Source organism: Meleagris gallopavo, chromosome 1 (assembly GCF_000146605.3).
Source record: "Meleagris gallopavo isolate NT-WF06-2002-E0010 breed Aviagen turkey brand Nicholas breeding stock chromosome 1, Turkey_5.1, whole genome shotgun sequence".
NCBI classification, from domain to species: domain Eukaryota; kingdom Metazoa; phylum Chordata; class Aves; order Galliformes; family Phasianidae; genus Meleagris; species Meleagris gallopavo.
This window is the reverse complement of record NC_015011.2, coordinates 133,634,308-133,647,733: the sequence shown is the minus strand read 5'-3', so window position 1 is coordinate 133,647,733 and position 13,426 is coordinate 133,634,308. Positions and strand designations below refer to the sequence as shown.

General features: G+C 36.8%; 1 protein-coding gene across 1 annotated transcript in view; it reads right to left on the bottom strand.

Moving 5' to 3' along the window:
• The window catches only part of DCUN1D2 (defective in cullin neddylation 1 domain containing 2), a 21,611-nt gene extending 8,683 nt beyond the window's left edge, over window positions 1–12,928 (bottom strand). Inside the window, exons 1-3 of the mRNA XM_010728405.3 lie at window positions 12,503–12,928; window positions 10,213–10,381; window positions 9,403–9,533 (exon numbers count right to left, since the gene is read on the bottom strand). Coding sequence (XP_010726707.1) covers window positions 9,403–9,533; window positions 10,213–10,381; window positions 12,503–12,677 — 475 coding nt within the window. The 5' untranslated portion in view covers window positions 12,678–12,928. The remainder of the gene's footprint in view (window positions 1–9,402; window positions 9,534–10,212; window positions 10,382–12,502) is intronic.
• Window positions 12,929–13,426: the final 498 nt, after the last annotated feature.

The window sequence follows — 13,426 nt, the reverse complement described above, 5'->3', positions numbered from 1 at the left end:
TGTTCCAGCACCTCACCACTCTCTCTGTAAAGAACATAAAAAAGAGATGCTGGAACAAAATGGACTATCCCTTTTGGTAATGATGCCAGTTTAGGCACCAAACTTAAAAGTAGCTGGAAGAAATCAGGCCTTCAGATTCTGTTACAGGATTCAGTTCCTCATCAGGCTGCTGACAGTAGTATCAATAAACTGTAATGCTGAGGAGTTCCTTTATTTGCTACAGTTTCTGCTATAAGCAGAAACAAATACAAAAGGGATAAAAGCCTTCAGATAACAACTGGCTGGCTGATGCTGGCAGGGTTCTCTAGGTCCCTCAGGCCCACCCCACCTCCAGCAGGGCATCCAGAGCAGGGTGCCTGGGGTCGCGGACAGGCAGTACTGAGATCCCTAGGGAGGAGACCCCACAGCCTTTCTGGCCTCATGCCATCTTTCTGTGGGATGCAGAATTCATGCTTTTGCAAGATGGGAATTTCTTATGCAGTCTTAAGAATATGTATCTCAGTGCTGCACAGTTATGAAAGCATCAATTATAAAAAGAGAAAATAAAATCGTAACTATGCTGGTTTTGTACAAAAAACAGTGTATGAGTTTTAGAATTGGAAATGAGAAGATAGCTGCATGAACCTATGAACCTCTGGAAACTAAGATCTAAGTAAGAACCAGAAATAACAAACTAGCACAACTTGTGGAGAAGGAGAAAGAACATTACCAGTTAGACAGACTGTATCTACTTTCAAGATTTGACCAAATGCCTATATTGTTAACAAAAATGTTCATGATTAGATTTTTAAATTAAAAACAAAACAAAACAAAACAAACAAACAACAAAACAAAACTAGAAATTAGACCAAGTTCTTTACTCTTTTGCTCTGATTTTGGATATGGGGAATGAAGTCACTGTGCACATGAGTAATCAAGGAAGCAAGAAACAGATAAATCATCAGATTGCAAGGAAATGACTGAGAATAGAATTTATGAGGGACATGAAATTAAGTTCATTTAGACCTGCTGTGCCAAAACAGCACTCTGGGATTGCAGCACTCACTTGTCATCCCTCTGCCAAATAGAGCTTTCCAGCTCTCTCAGACAGCAGTACCAACAGAGCTGTTTATGCAGTTATGTTTGAAGCTGTCAGAATACAATAACCAATTCATTTAAATTACTGACATGAGAGGAAAAATAGGCAGAAAACAAAATAGCTAATTTGGAGGCCAGTATAAAAAAAAGATTTATGGGAATACTTCAATATTAGGCACGGTTGCCCATAAAGTCTGTAAATGGCACACTATTTTCTATTATGACAGTATAGTCTACCATGTTTGAGAGGTTGGAAACAAATCATTATCTTCTTATCAATGTTATAAAGCTTTTCTATGTTACACTAATCATCTTTGTGAAAGACTATGAACTTGTAAAAAGCCCCATGCTTGGTATTCAAAGAGTACCCAACTAACTGTATGGGCAGGACTTTTTGTAATAGGAAGTATCTGGTAGTGTTACCCCACTGTCAGATGCAAAACAGAAAATTAGCTAAGAATGTAACAAAGATCGTGGGAGGAAAGAGTTGCTTTTATTAGGTAAGTTAATAAAGATTAAAAAACAAACAAACAAGAAAAAAAAAAACCAGGAGTCTGAAATGAAAATTTCAGAGCCAAGAGTTCCTTGAGATTTTCTCTCCTCACTGCTTTAACCAAATCTTATTCTACAGCTGTGAAAACAAAAGTATTCAAGAAACTCTAATTTTTTTATGCTATATTAGGTACAGTAATCTGGACAAATGCAAGACAAATCTATTCCATCACTCAACTGCCTATAATATTATATTAAACCTGTATGAGAGACTGAACTTCAGATGTTTTCCTTGTAGTAATGTAATTTGCCCTAAAGATCATTGGGTTAATATCTTTGATCTCTTTCCTCATGTTTCCTTACTGTGGTAAGGAAAAAAAAATCATACATCTATGAAGCTAAAACAAAACCTACATTGCACAAAATAATTATTTTCTTTCAATAAAATTATTGGGCACTGTGTAAAAAAAACAAAAACAAAAACCAACCAACCAACCGGTGCACATGTAGAAATGGTGGAAACAAGTGTGTATCTAAAGAATTAAACTATCATACTATCCTCACCAAAAAAACATCAGATGAATACTTGCAAGATTCAGTGAGTTACTTGATTCCTTGATTCCTCATTTCTGAACAATTTTAAGTCTTCTTGGGCCTCCAAATTACTGAGGACATGGACACAAAAATAGTTTATTTCCTAATCATAACATTTTTCTTTTACATACAAGTAAAATCTACATAGAATAGCAAGAAAACACCATTAGGATTCAACCTGGAAACCCCTCAGCAAACTGTCAAATGTTTAGAGCAAAACAACCCTTATCTACAATTAGGAGCACTCTCACAGAAGGAAGAGAGGAGGGGAGAAGCAGAGGAGTATGAAGTGAACACTGGAATTGGCTTAACTCAGGATCCAGCTGAGTTGTATCCATTTATCTCTGGCAAAACCATTAGCCAGGAGCTCCCCAGTGCTGTGCTTGAGGACACAATGCACAGCATCAGAATTAAGTCTCTGGTGGACAGGGAGGCATGGTGAATCACAGTATGTGGATTTCAGAAGATCTCTGCAGGAATCAGTCAGGTCTGACTGCTTATTAACTCTATCTCAGTATCAGCCATGCTGAAGCAGACTGATTCCATGAGGAACCTTTCATGCTCATCTTGAGCATCAACTTTACAAAGGCAGATAAACTGCTTCTAAATGTGAGCTAGGCTTAGAAGAAGATAACTATCTAAATGTCAGTTTGATAATAAATCTGATTATAGCCAGTCTTACCATCCTTCTGTCTCTTCAAATCTCTCCATGTGCAGTTCAAACAAACAATAACTGATGACTTAAAGTTGTCTGGATATACACATCCTAATTAAGAGCCAAATCTGAGTAAAAGAATCAACAAGGCATTACTAGAACTGGAAGTTATACCACATGTTTGGTGCCACTATAAGACTTTTTTCATCAGAGCACCATGTTCTATACTAAATTTCTCTTAAATTGCGGGTGCTTTCAGAATGAAAAACAAACAAAAATAGAACAAATCATACAGACAGACCAAGGCTATTCAAACACCTAAAATACAGTATTTGCAGACCTCTTCCAAAATAAACATGAAATTAATTTGTTGAATTCCCTCAATTTCTTCATCTACTCACTCTTACAAGCACTCTACAAATGGATCAATCTAATTCTTCATAGAAAGTGAAGGAAATGTTGATAACTAGCAAGAAAGAAAATGATATCCTCGTGTAACATCTAAGCTTCTCTAAAGACTCTCAAACTTGAGATAATGCTATGATGAAAGCTAAAGATGACGTTGCTTCAATTAAAAAGAGCACATTATACTCATCTGCTCATAGAAGATGCAACCTCCTTGAAGTCCACATACCGGATGCAAAGATAGTCATTCTTCTGGTCTTGAGGTAACATTTGATTCAAGTCTGAATGCCCTCTTCATGTATCATGTCTTGCTTGATCCCAGGAAACTGGCAGAGAGAAGGAAGCACAACCTTTTGAGCCAGTAAGTAGGTGAAGGGACCACAAAGGAGCGACGAAGGACCAAATCTTTTTGTTTCCATGTTGAAAGCTGAAGACTGTGAAGGAATGGGTTAAGTTCCTCCACTGTGCTGAAACAAACTGTAGTTAAAGTCCTGAGCATGAGGAATGTCTTGAACAAATCTTGTTGAGGTTCAAAAGGGAGATCCATTAAGAGACTCACAATAAGTACCAGGTTCAAAAACAAAACAAACGAAAGGAAAGATGGAGCTAAGGCCTTGTTTTGAGCTTGAACAGTGTCCTTGGAAATCTCAACTGGTCTCTACACATGACCGAAGATCTATATATAAAGCTCTTCTTTAATCAGACAAGAGCTAAGATGCAAAATTTCACTGACTCTAGTTGAAAGAGCTAAAACTTAGAGTAAAAGGTGAGATAAATATCTCCAAGTACGTTTGGCAAAGCTTAAGAGTTATTATAGTAAATACAGTAGCAAGACTATGAGAAAGCAGACTAAACAGGCAGAAGCAGTTATCCATAGTAATTTTTTGTCAAAGTCTCCTGAAAAACTGGACCTTAATAAACCATGCTTCTCACATTACCTAAAAAATACAAAGCACTCAGATGAACCTTAACATATCCAAATATTATGTCTGCTGGTTCAATATGCAGCCACTGAGATGGCACTGCTGTGTGGAACTTCTCTTTTCCCAAATTCTGTCCATCACTCAGAGGGCAATAGATTTAAAACTCATAAACAGATATATTTTCTTAGACAATAATCAAATCTATTTAGACGTATTTGAAAGAGACTTGACAGTTGGATCCTAAGCACTGCAATCAGAACACTGTTTTTCTGCTTTAAAGGAAATCCTGGTAATATACTTTTGCTTCCTGCATTTCACTACTTACATGAGCTATCATCTAAGGGGACTGGTACTACTTTTACTTCTTTAAAGAACCTATGTTCAGACTGAAGCATACCACTTAACATTATTAAGCTAATAAAAATAAATGGAATTCAAGTAGGATGAGACTACAGAGACAGAAGTGCTGCAGATATAAAGAGAAAGATTCTCTGGTATCACCAAACCATGGAAAAGAAAGAGACTAATATTAAAGGCAGTTCTATGTCTAGGAATGAACACTGGACTCTGCCTACTTTGGGGCAAGATGGAATCAATGCAACTGAATTTACTAGAGAGGATTCCTCCCAACTAATAATGAAAAGGCAGAATTTCTTGCTCTGAGGGGAACTATGGAATAAAAAGAAATTAAAGAAGCAGTAGAAGACAGGTGGTTCTAAAAAAGAAATAAAACCAACATAAAACTGCTAAAAAAAGCCAGGACTGCTTTTCTGCAGTGAAATTCACTGTGCCGTGAAAAAAACCTATGTCAGGTAACACTAAAATTCTTCTTTTTATCCACCACGAAAAAGTCCTTCCGTCCCTTTCTACTCCCTTCCTTACAAATAATGTCAATAACTAAAAGATGCTGTCTCCTAGAAAAGAAGTGTTTGGGACATATGAACATTTTGGTTTGTTTTCTTCCTCCCCCAGAGGTACGCTCCAGGTCAAGTTTCACTGAAAACTGACAGTAATCCCCAAAAGAACTTCTAGAACTTCAGTTTTGAAAGCGAAGTTGGACATGGCAAAATTCATCACAGTACACTGAAACAAACTCAAACTGCTACCTGTCATACTTTAGACTCTATAGAAGTCAAAGGTGCTTCTAGAAGACCACACTGAAGTGTTGACTGTCAATTGTTCTCTTCCAAACCAGGAAAACATGACTCATACATAGGAGACAGTCCTGTATCTAACACTGTCCAACACATAAGTAATTCAGATGATACAGCAAAGGAAATCTTAATTAAATCTACCATTTATACAAAACCTAGATAAAGCATAGCACGGTACAACACAGGATTACAATTCAAAGTTATCTGCACAAAATGAAAAAAAAAAACCAAAAATACCCCAAAATACTTTAAACAGGGAGCACTTCATTAAGGAGAAGTGCAAAGTAATACAGCTAGTAGGAATAATCAACTGCAAACATTGAAGACAGGGATCAAGAGAGCGTATTGCAGTTTTGCAGAAAACAAGTAAAATAACAGACCACAAAATGCAGATATTGTCAGTGTTAGAATGTAAAAAAACCCATACTGAGTTGTAAAACAAGGAACAAAATATCTAAGGCACAGGGAATGCTAACTTTTTTCTTAACTACAAGATGAGAAAGTTAGATCAATTGGACTGCAAAGGAAAGAATAGACAATTTGGAAGACTTATTTATTTATTTTGATTACTAGCATATTTGTTTTTAACTCAGTCTAGAGAGTAAGGGAAGACATACATATGCCAGATATGTAAGAAGCTTTACTAACTGTAGGAAAATGCTTGTATACGTATTTATGGTAGACGTGTAAGTACTGAGCTTCAGAACTCAGGAACATAGATTCAATTTACAGGAAAAAAAATAGAAAAAAATCTAACAATAGATAACCATATACGTATGTCATATACGTACAAGACCTGCTGTCAGATTTTAAGAATATATTAAGAAAAGGCAGTGGATAACCAACTTTTTCAGCCAGAGGACCAACACCAATTAGACCCCAGACTCTGCAGAACTACTGAAACTGAAGAGGCAAGGCAGAATGTCTTGCCTGCATACCACTGAACACAGTGAACAACAGATACGTTTATTTTTTTCTTTTTACAATAATGAAAAACATTAAAAAAAAAATCAAGCAAAGAACTTGATTCACTACTAGAGCATCAGTTTGTCGCTGACACTAGTTGTCAAATAGGAGCATTCACAAGTCATATGTATACCTGAGAACGAAGAAATTCTTTCCATCTGCAGGTCACTGCCCTAAGCAATGAGTGCAACAGCTATCAGACTTCATGGTTTTAGTTCCCTGTAGTTCCCTGTGTAGTAAGAGGAAGCAGTAGATACTTCAAGCCTCAGAAAAATCGCATTAAAATACTTCCCAATTGAAAGGCAGAAAATAATTCCTTCTGTTATTTCCATTTTATTAATTCTATTCACCTTTATTCTTTCTGTAAGCTTACTGAGCTTACAGTCTTTAAGCCTAATTCAAATGTGAATGTATGGAAATGGGTAGGCAAACACTATCACTGGAGTACATAATCAGAAAAAAAAATTAAGGAAAGCAGCTAGGACAATAGCTTAGGAGCAGCTATGTTTACATAGCACTGTATGTCATCTAGTCTGCACGTGGAAAGGAAAAAGAGATCTGCACTTTAAAAGGATCTAGACAGAGTTAGACAGAGGTTTCTACCAGCTCCATACTGGATTAAGAAAGAAGCAGGCTTTGTCTATGAATGGGATATGTTCCTGCATCTCCTCGACAATACGCCTTGCAGTCATAGGGACTCAAACACCACATGCTTCCACATAGTTGTGGAGAGAATGAGTAAAGATGAACAGACAAAATACAAAGTGTACAGAATATACACTGTGCAATAAATACTCTATATTAGAGGCAGCTGAAAATACTAGAGCTCTCAGCACATAGAAATGCTCTTGGAGGGCAACTGACTGAACTTCTTTTCCTTGCTGAAAAGCTTTTTTGCTCAAAGAGAACAATAATCACTCTCAGAATAATCAGAGGAGAAAGAACTACAACATAAACACCAGTCTATTTTCTTTTCCTCCACTTCTCTGCTCCACTAAATGTAACAGCATTTCTTGAGAAAAGTCCAATTCCAAACCAATGCAGTATCAATTTTTGTTTGTCTAAGCTATCAGTGACCTGAAGAACCCCCAAATCCCATATTAGATAACATGCATGCTCGTATCCTTTTTCTACTCAACCTATGGCAGAAAATTGCATCTCCACAGAAATAAGAGAAATAGCTTTTAGATTTATTATCTAGAGTCGCCTTAGCAAAACAAAGCTTAACCAAAAACATCCCCAAGTTACTGTGAATTAGGCATCACTTGAAATTAAGACATTGTAAGTATTGCGAAAATTATTATAATTCCTCAAACCTGACATCAGTAACAGTTCCAATCAACTTTTTCTAAAGCATATTTTACACTTTCTTTCTGCACTGCATAATTTATCTCACTAAAACTTTACTTTCTTAGTGCAAGAAGACATTTTGGTGTTTTATTGCTAAGAAGCACCTTTCTTTCAAAACAGAGAAGACACTTACAAATGAAAGGGCCTCTGTACCAAATAAAGAAAGGTAATGGAACACAAGTAGATTTCCTTTTTCCTCCTCATGTCAAATAAACAGTACATTCAGTTCCATAAGGTGGGTTGGGCTGCCTTCCCTCCCCCTCTCTTTGTACAGATTTAGGTGCAAAGCTTTTTAGACGTATTTCCCAAGTAGGACTTTCAAGCTGGAATAAAGCCAATTAAAACAGGAAACTATTTGTAATATTTCTTTAGGTGTTCCAGAAACTCCAGCCTCCACCATAACTTTTTCCTGCAGTCTGATAGAACTAGACTTCATCATGAAGAGAGGCAAGAAAACAAACAACTAGTTGATGAACCTGAATTCCAACTAGCTACTGAGAACCAGTGTGTAACTATTTCCTTTTTGTGTCTGGAATGGTGGCATGTGACCAATGAAAGAATGACAAGAGTAATGAGAAAAGAAATTGCAGCAAAAGATAAAGGGAAACTGGAAACTGACTAAAAGCATTCCACGTTATTCAAAGTAATTCCCACTAAAGAATGAGGAACAGACACTACTGTTTGAGAAAGCCCAAATCAACATTCTGTTCCTCCACATCACTTACTTTCCAACAATTTTTGAGAAAGACTACTTATTGACGTGTATATCAAGTGATGCAGACACAGAGAAGTGGCTAAGCAAAAAAGAAACCAAACACTTCATAGAAACATAGAATGGCCTGAGTTGAAAGGGACCACAATGATCATCTAGTTTCAACTCCGTGCTATGTGCAGGGTCACCAACCACCAGACCAAGCTGCCACATCCAGCCTGGCCTTGAATGTCTCCAGGGATGGTACATCCACAACCTCCTTGGGCAATCTGTTCCAGTGTCACCACCCTCTGTGTGAAAAACTTCCTCCTAATATCCAACCTAAACCTCCCCTGTCTCAGTTTAAAACCATTCCCCTTGTCCTATCACTGTCCACCTATTTCTGTGTATCATCACCCTCTGAGTGAAACTTCCTCTTAACCATTACACAAACAGAACAATGATGATGAAATGATGCTATAAACATTGAATTTTTGAGAATAAAACATTTGAATTTAAATAACGTATCTATTTTACTACAGCAATACAAGACATGGATCTGGACAAATCTCAGAATTTAGAGAGAATACTCGTTACGTTGCATGTCTATTTCTATTCACTAGCTTTGAACCAAATCCATAACTTTTTTTTTTTTAAACTTCATATAAAAGCTGTGGTTTAAAGCTAAAAATTCTAAGAAGTACAATAACTTCTGCCCAGAGTTTTCTCCCGCTTTTAGAGCTAATACTGAGATTTTCTCTCAGTTTTATTCTGAACAAACAGAAAACACAAGTTCATTAGCTCAGTTTTTGTTTTTTGTTTTTTTTTTTTAAACATAAAATTATGTCAGAGGTCTAAGAACTGCTTTGGCAAGAGGAGAGAACATCAAAACTAACAGAAATCCCTATTAAATTACCTGTACCGTGTGAATATTAAAGAAGAGATTAACTGAGAGAACAGAGAAGAGAGGACAACTCAGGAAAAATGATCCACAACAAGTTTACTACTGAATCATCGATGACACAGCTACATTACTGGATGTATTAGGAATTCAGTTCACTGCCTCCACATATTTTCCCCACTTTTTCTACTTACCTAGACCTTTTTGTCCAGGATTTTTTGCAAAGTTAAAAGTAAACTGATAAAAATCTTTGAATTTTGTTGGATCCTTCAGTTCTTGTTCCAATCGTGGCAATAGAGCTTTTAGTTTTTCTGTGGAGTCACACCTGTTGCAAAAGAATTTATATTATTTTACTGTTGGTTATTTTAAGGATTAGTTCAGAGCAAAACAAAACAATAGTTACCTTAAAAACAGGAGGTCTTTTTGGAAAGCCTTTTTAAAAATATGAACAATCATATACCTTTACTAAACAAATTGAGATGGAACATTATACATAGGTCTTCATAAGCACACAACTCAAGCAGCAATCCTTTTGCAGTCTCTTCATGAGCTCATGAATTCAACAATAGATGTTATTCTGTTCTTAAAGCTGACAATACAAAACCTCACTGGAACAGACTCTCCAAGGCAGTGGTCACAGCCCCAAGCTGCTGAGTTCAAGGAGCATCTGGACAATGCTCTCAGACATATGGTCTGATTTTTTGGGTGGTTCCATGCAGAGTCAGGAGTTGGACTCAATGATCCACACAGGTCCCTTCCAATTTGGGATATTCCATGATTCTGTAAGATCTGTCTTCCTTGCTGTACTGTAAGAATCATTCTACTTCTACCTTCCCAAGCCCATCGTTAAGGTTTTGCAGTAACGTGCCGCTGTAAGGATGACAGGACACTACAGGTCTTGAGCAGCAGTTAAGCTCAGCACTGTTACAACCAGCTTTTCAATAATCTAATGAGAAACTGAGCTCAGGCCTTGCATTTTGAACTACAGAGAAATGGTTACTTACCCCAGCTCCATCATGCCATCTACAAATTCCTTTTTACTGAATTCACACTGAGTAGCCGCCCTGAATTTCCATGCTACAACCAGAACACTGATACTGGCAGGGTCCAGGCTTAAATCGTCACAGAACTGTTGTATTCCATCAATGCCAATTTTATTTTCATCTTGTGGGTCTGCAGTTCAAAATACAAAAAGGATCACTGTAATTATTCAGAACAATAGTTACCAGTAGGCATCATCAGCACAGTTCTGATACACTGCAAAATTCAAGTTTTTGGTTTTACTGAAGCATCAAAATGTCTTCACTTGAAATCTAGTTCTAAGTACCTTGAAGAATAACAGTAGGTGAATCAAGTTTTTGGCTTAGCTTCCCTAAGAACTGGCTTGTGATTATTTCCTACATTCCTCAGGTAACATTAACAAAACAGTGATCTTCTCTCCATAATGCTCTGTGCAAGATATAAATTAACAGAAAGAAATAAGCCTGACTGAATCTACAACACAGTAAAGCTGGTAAATTCATCACAAGGTAATGTATTGATTGGTTAGCATGTTGTAAAGTTATTAACCAGCCAAACAAAAACCTACCCAGTAAGCCCACAGAACTTTTCCTGATAGCAAAAGATGAAAACACACTACAGCCATTTAAAGACCCCAGCTGACTGAAGCATTCTTGGTTTTCATATGTTAGGAAGGTTACTGTATCATGGCTCAAACAATGCCTCAGCATAACAGGGCCTCAAGCTAAACCTGATGTAGTTCTAAGGGAGCTAAAATGCCATTCTTATATATTTTGGGAGTAACTGAAGATCTGAAAGCAGAACGTACGTGTGCTGAAATCGAGGAATCAAACCCTTCATTGTATTCTTTCCAATCTTCTGAAAGTTCAAAGGTTACAATTTTAGCAGGATCTGTGCTAGAACTGCAAAGGTCTGCTGCTAGCCAGACAGATAACTGGCTGAGCTTTCTTTCACACAAACAAGTGGGACAGTTTGCCATTGCTAGAATATTGCCAATAAATAATATTGGTAGGTTTTTGACCGAATTTCTATACTCTTTACAGCATTTGTGAGTTGGCATGTATATTTTTGACCAAACAATCCCCGAGATCAATATGCAAAGACCAAAACACAAATATATACAGATACATTATAACAGTAAAATATATATCTCTAAGACACAGAACAGAGTGGTTAACTAGTTAGACTTTTTCCACATACACAGAGCAAATTCTACAGTTTCCCTGATTCTTTGTCTCTCCATTATCACCTTATAATGAAGTACTGAATGTCTATAATCAGAGTAGAACACATGATTTCAAGAGTAGGAAGAGTGGAAATAGTATGATAAGAAGATAAAGTGTATACGAAACACATCATAACTACAATTAGGAAAAGTACATAAAATCATAGTTGATTAATTGTTAGAGTTAATTTTTAGAACACAAAGTTCATGGATCCCAGCAGCAGCTTGTAATGATGCTTCCTACATGCTCTGCACTAAAACGTAAAGAACAATGCATGCATTCATATCAGATGGCCACATTCCCAAAAGCATCATTACCTGGATCACATATGTTCTTATGCGACTATCTTTTCCTTTTATTTTTTTCTGTTCTTTTTAAGAAATGAGGTAAAAAAAAAATAAATTAACTGTCAAAGAAACAACTCTGCCTTTATCTCACTTCTGTTTTCCTACCAAGCCTATCCAAACAAAAATCATTTCTGCAATAAGAGGCAAGCGCAAAGAGTAAATCAAGGATGGAGCTTCAAGACTAATTTTCTGAGGGTTTTTATTTTACTGTTCAAACAGATTTCTAGCTGTAATGTTACTTGAAATGCTTTTTGATTTCACAGCAAAGAAATACTAGTATATCTGAACTAAACTCCTCCAAATATTAGTGCAGGATCACGTGTGTTCTTTTGCTGCACAAAGTACCTCATGCACGTATCTTACAGCAGCCAGCAGCAGTAAATCAAGTTCCATAATAAGCTCTACTCCCCTTTCCACATACGCAGCTGACAAGACTTCTACACGCTAGGTTTTAAATACTCTTAGTGTTCAATACACAACTTTGGTACATGCTCATGTAGAGTTCAAAATAAATTCCTACTGGAGAATCAGACTTTTCTCGTTCTCATCTCAGTGCTGCATACACAAAGTGAATAGCAGAAGTTCGCAGTCTTTCCTTAGAGCTCCTTCAGAGCAGCAGAGGGATGAGCTAGAGCGATACCACCCAAATGACATAATTACAACAACAAAACCCACAACAAGAGAAGAAAAACAAGCCTTACCTTTGTATCGATTATACAATTGTTCTAATTTCTTCCTGTCTACTGAATTCTTCATGGATTCTTTGTAGTACAAATCTGGATTCTGGAAGTAGTTGTCTGTTGCCACTTCTAGTTTCCATTCATTCTGCATCAAGCAGTATATAGCAGTCCTTTCCCCAGCCTGGGTAAATGCCATAAACTGGCGGACCTTGTCCTTCTGAGATGATTTAAGCTTATGCTTTGGGATGCAAAAGAAGCAGGAAAGTCAATGAAGCTAATCCAGAGGTTTGTTTCAGCATTCTACTACTAATGTCTATATTTAAAAGGTTTTAGTTTTCTTGCTGATGACAACCTTCACTTCAGAATTACAGGAAGACAAAAGCCTTGCTCTCCTGCAGTTAAAAAGACAGCATTTTCTTCTGCAAATAGGAATGATAGCAACTATACGTACATTTTTAACAGCAAAAATTCTGGCAGTAATCAATTTGCATTCCTGCTTTACTGCTCACGTATGCAAGAGCATTTTTCTGTTCTGTAACATGAGCAAACACAAATTTCATCGTACAACAATATGGCTATCTTCTGAAAATATGTCCATTGCTTATAAAAACAAGGAACCATGGAGCCTCAACATACAGAAGCTCAGGTTCTGTACAAGTCCTTTGTAAACTGAAGAAAACAGAAATCTGCCCAGTGGTTTTCCTGGCATTTTCCTAGCATTAATGGAAAGTTTCATTCTTTTAAATGATCACTTGAAGAGTCAGAAGTATTTCTCCCACTTTTACATAACTTCTACCAACAGAAGACAGAAGGTCAAGCGAAAATAAAGCACGTGCCAGAGACATGTCGAATGCTATAATGAAACTAAAAAGTTCTGAAAAACATGACCTAAAACTTTAATGCACTCTGAAAAAGAAAAAAATACATATATATATATTTATGCTA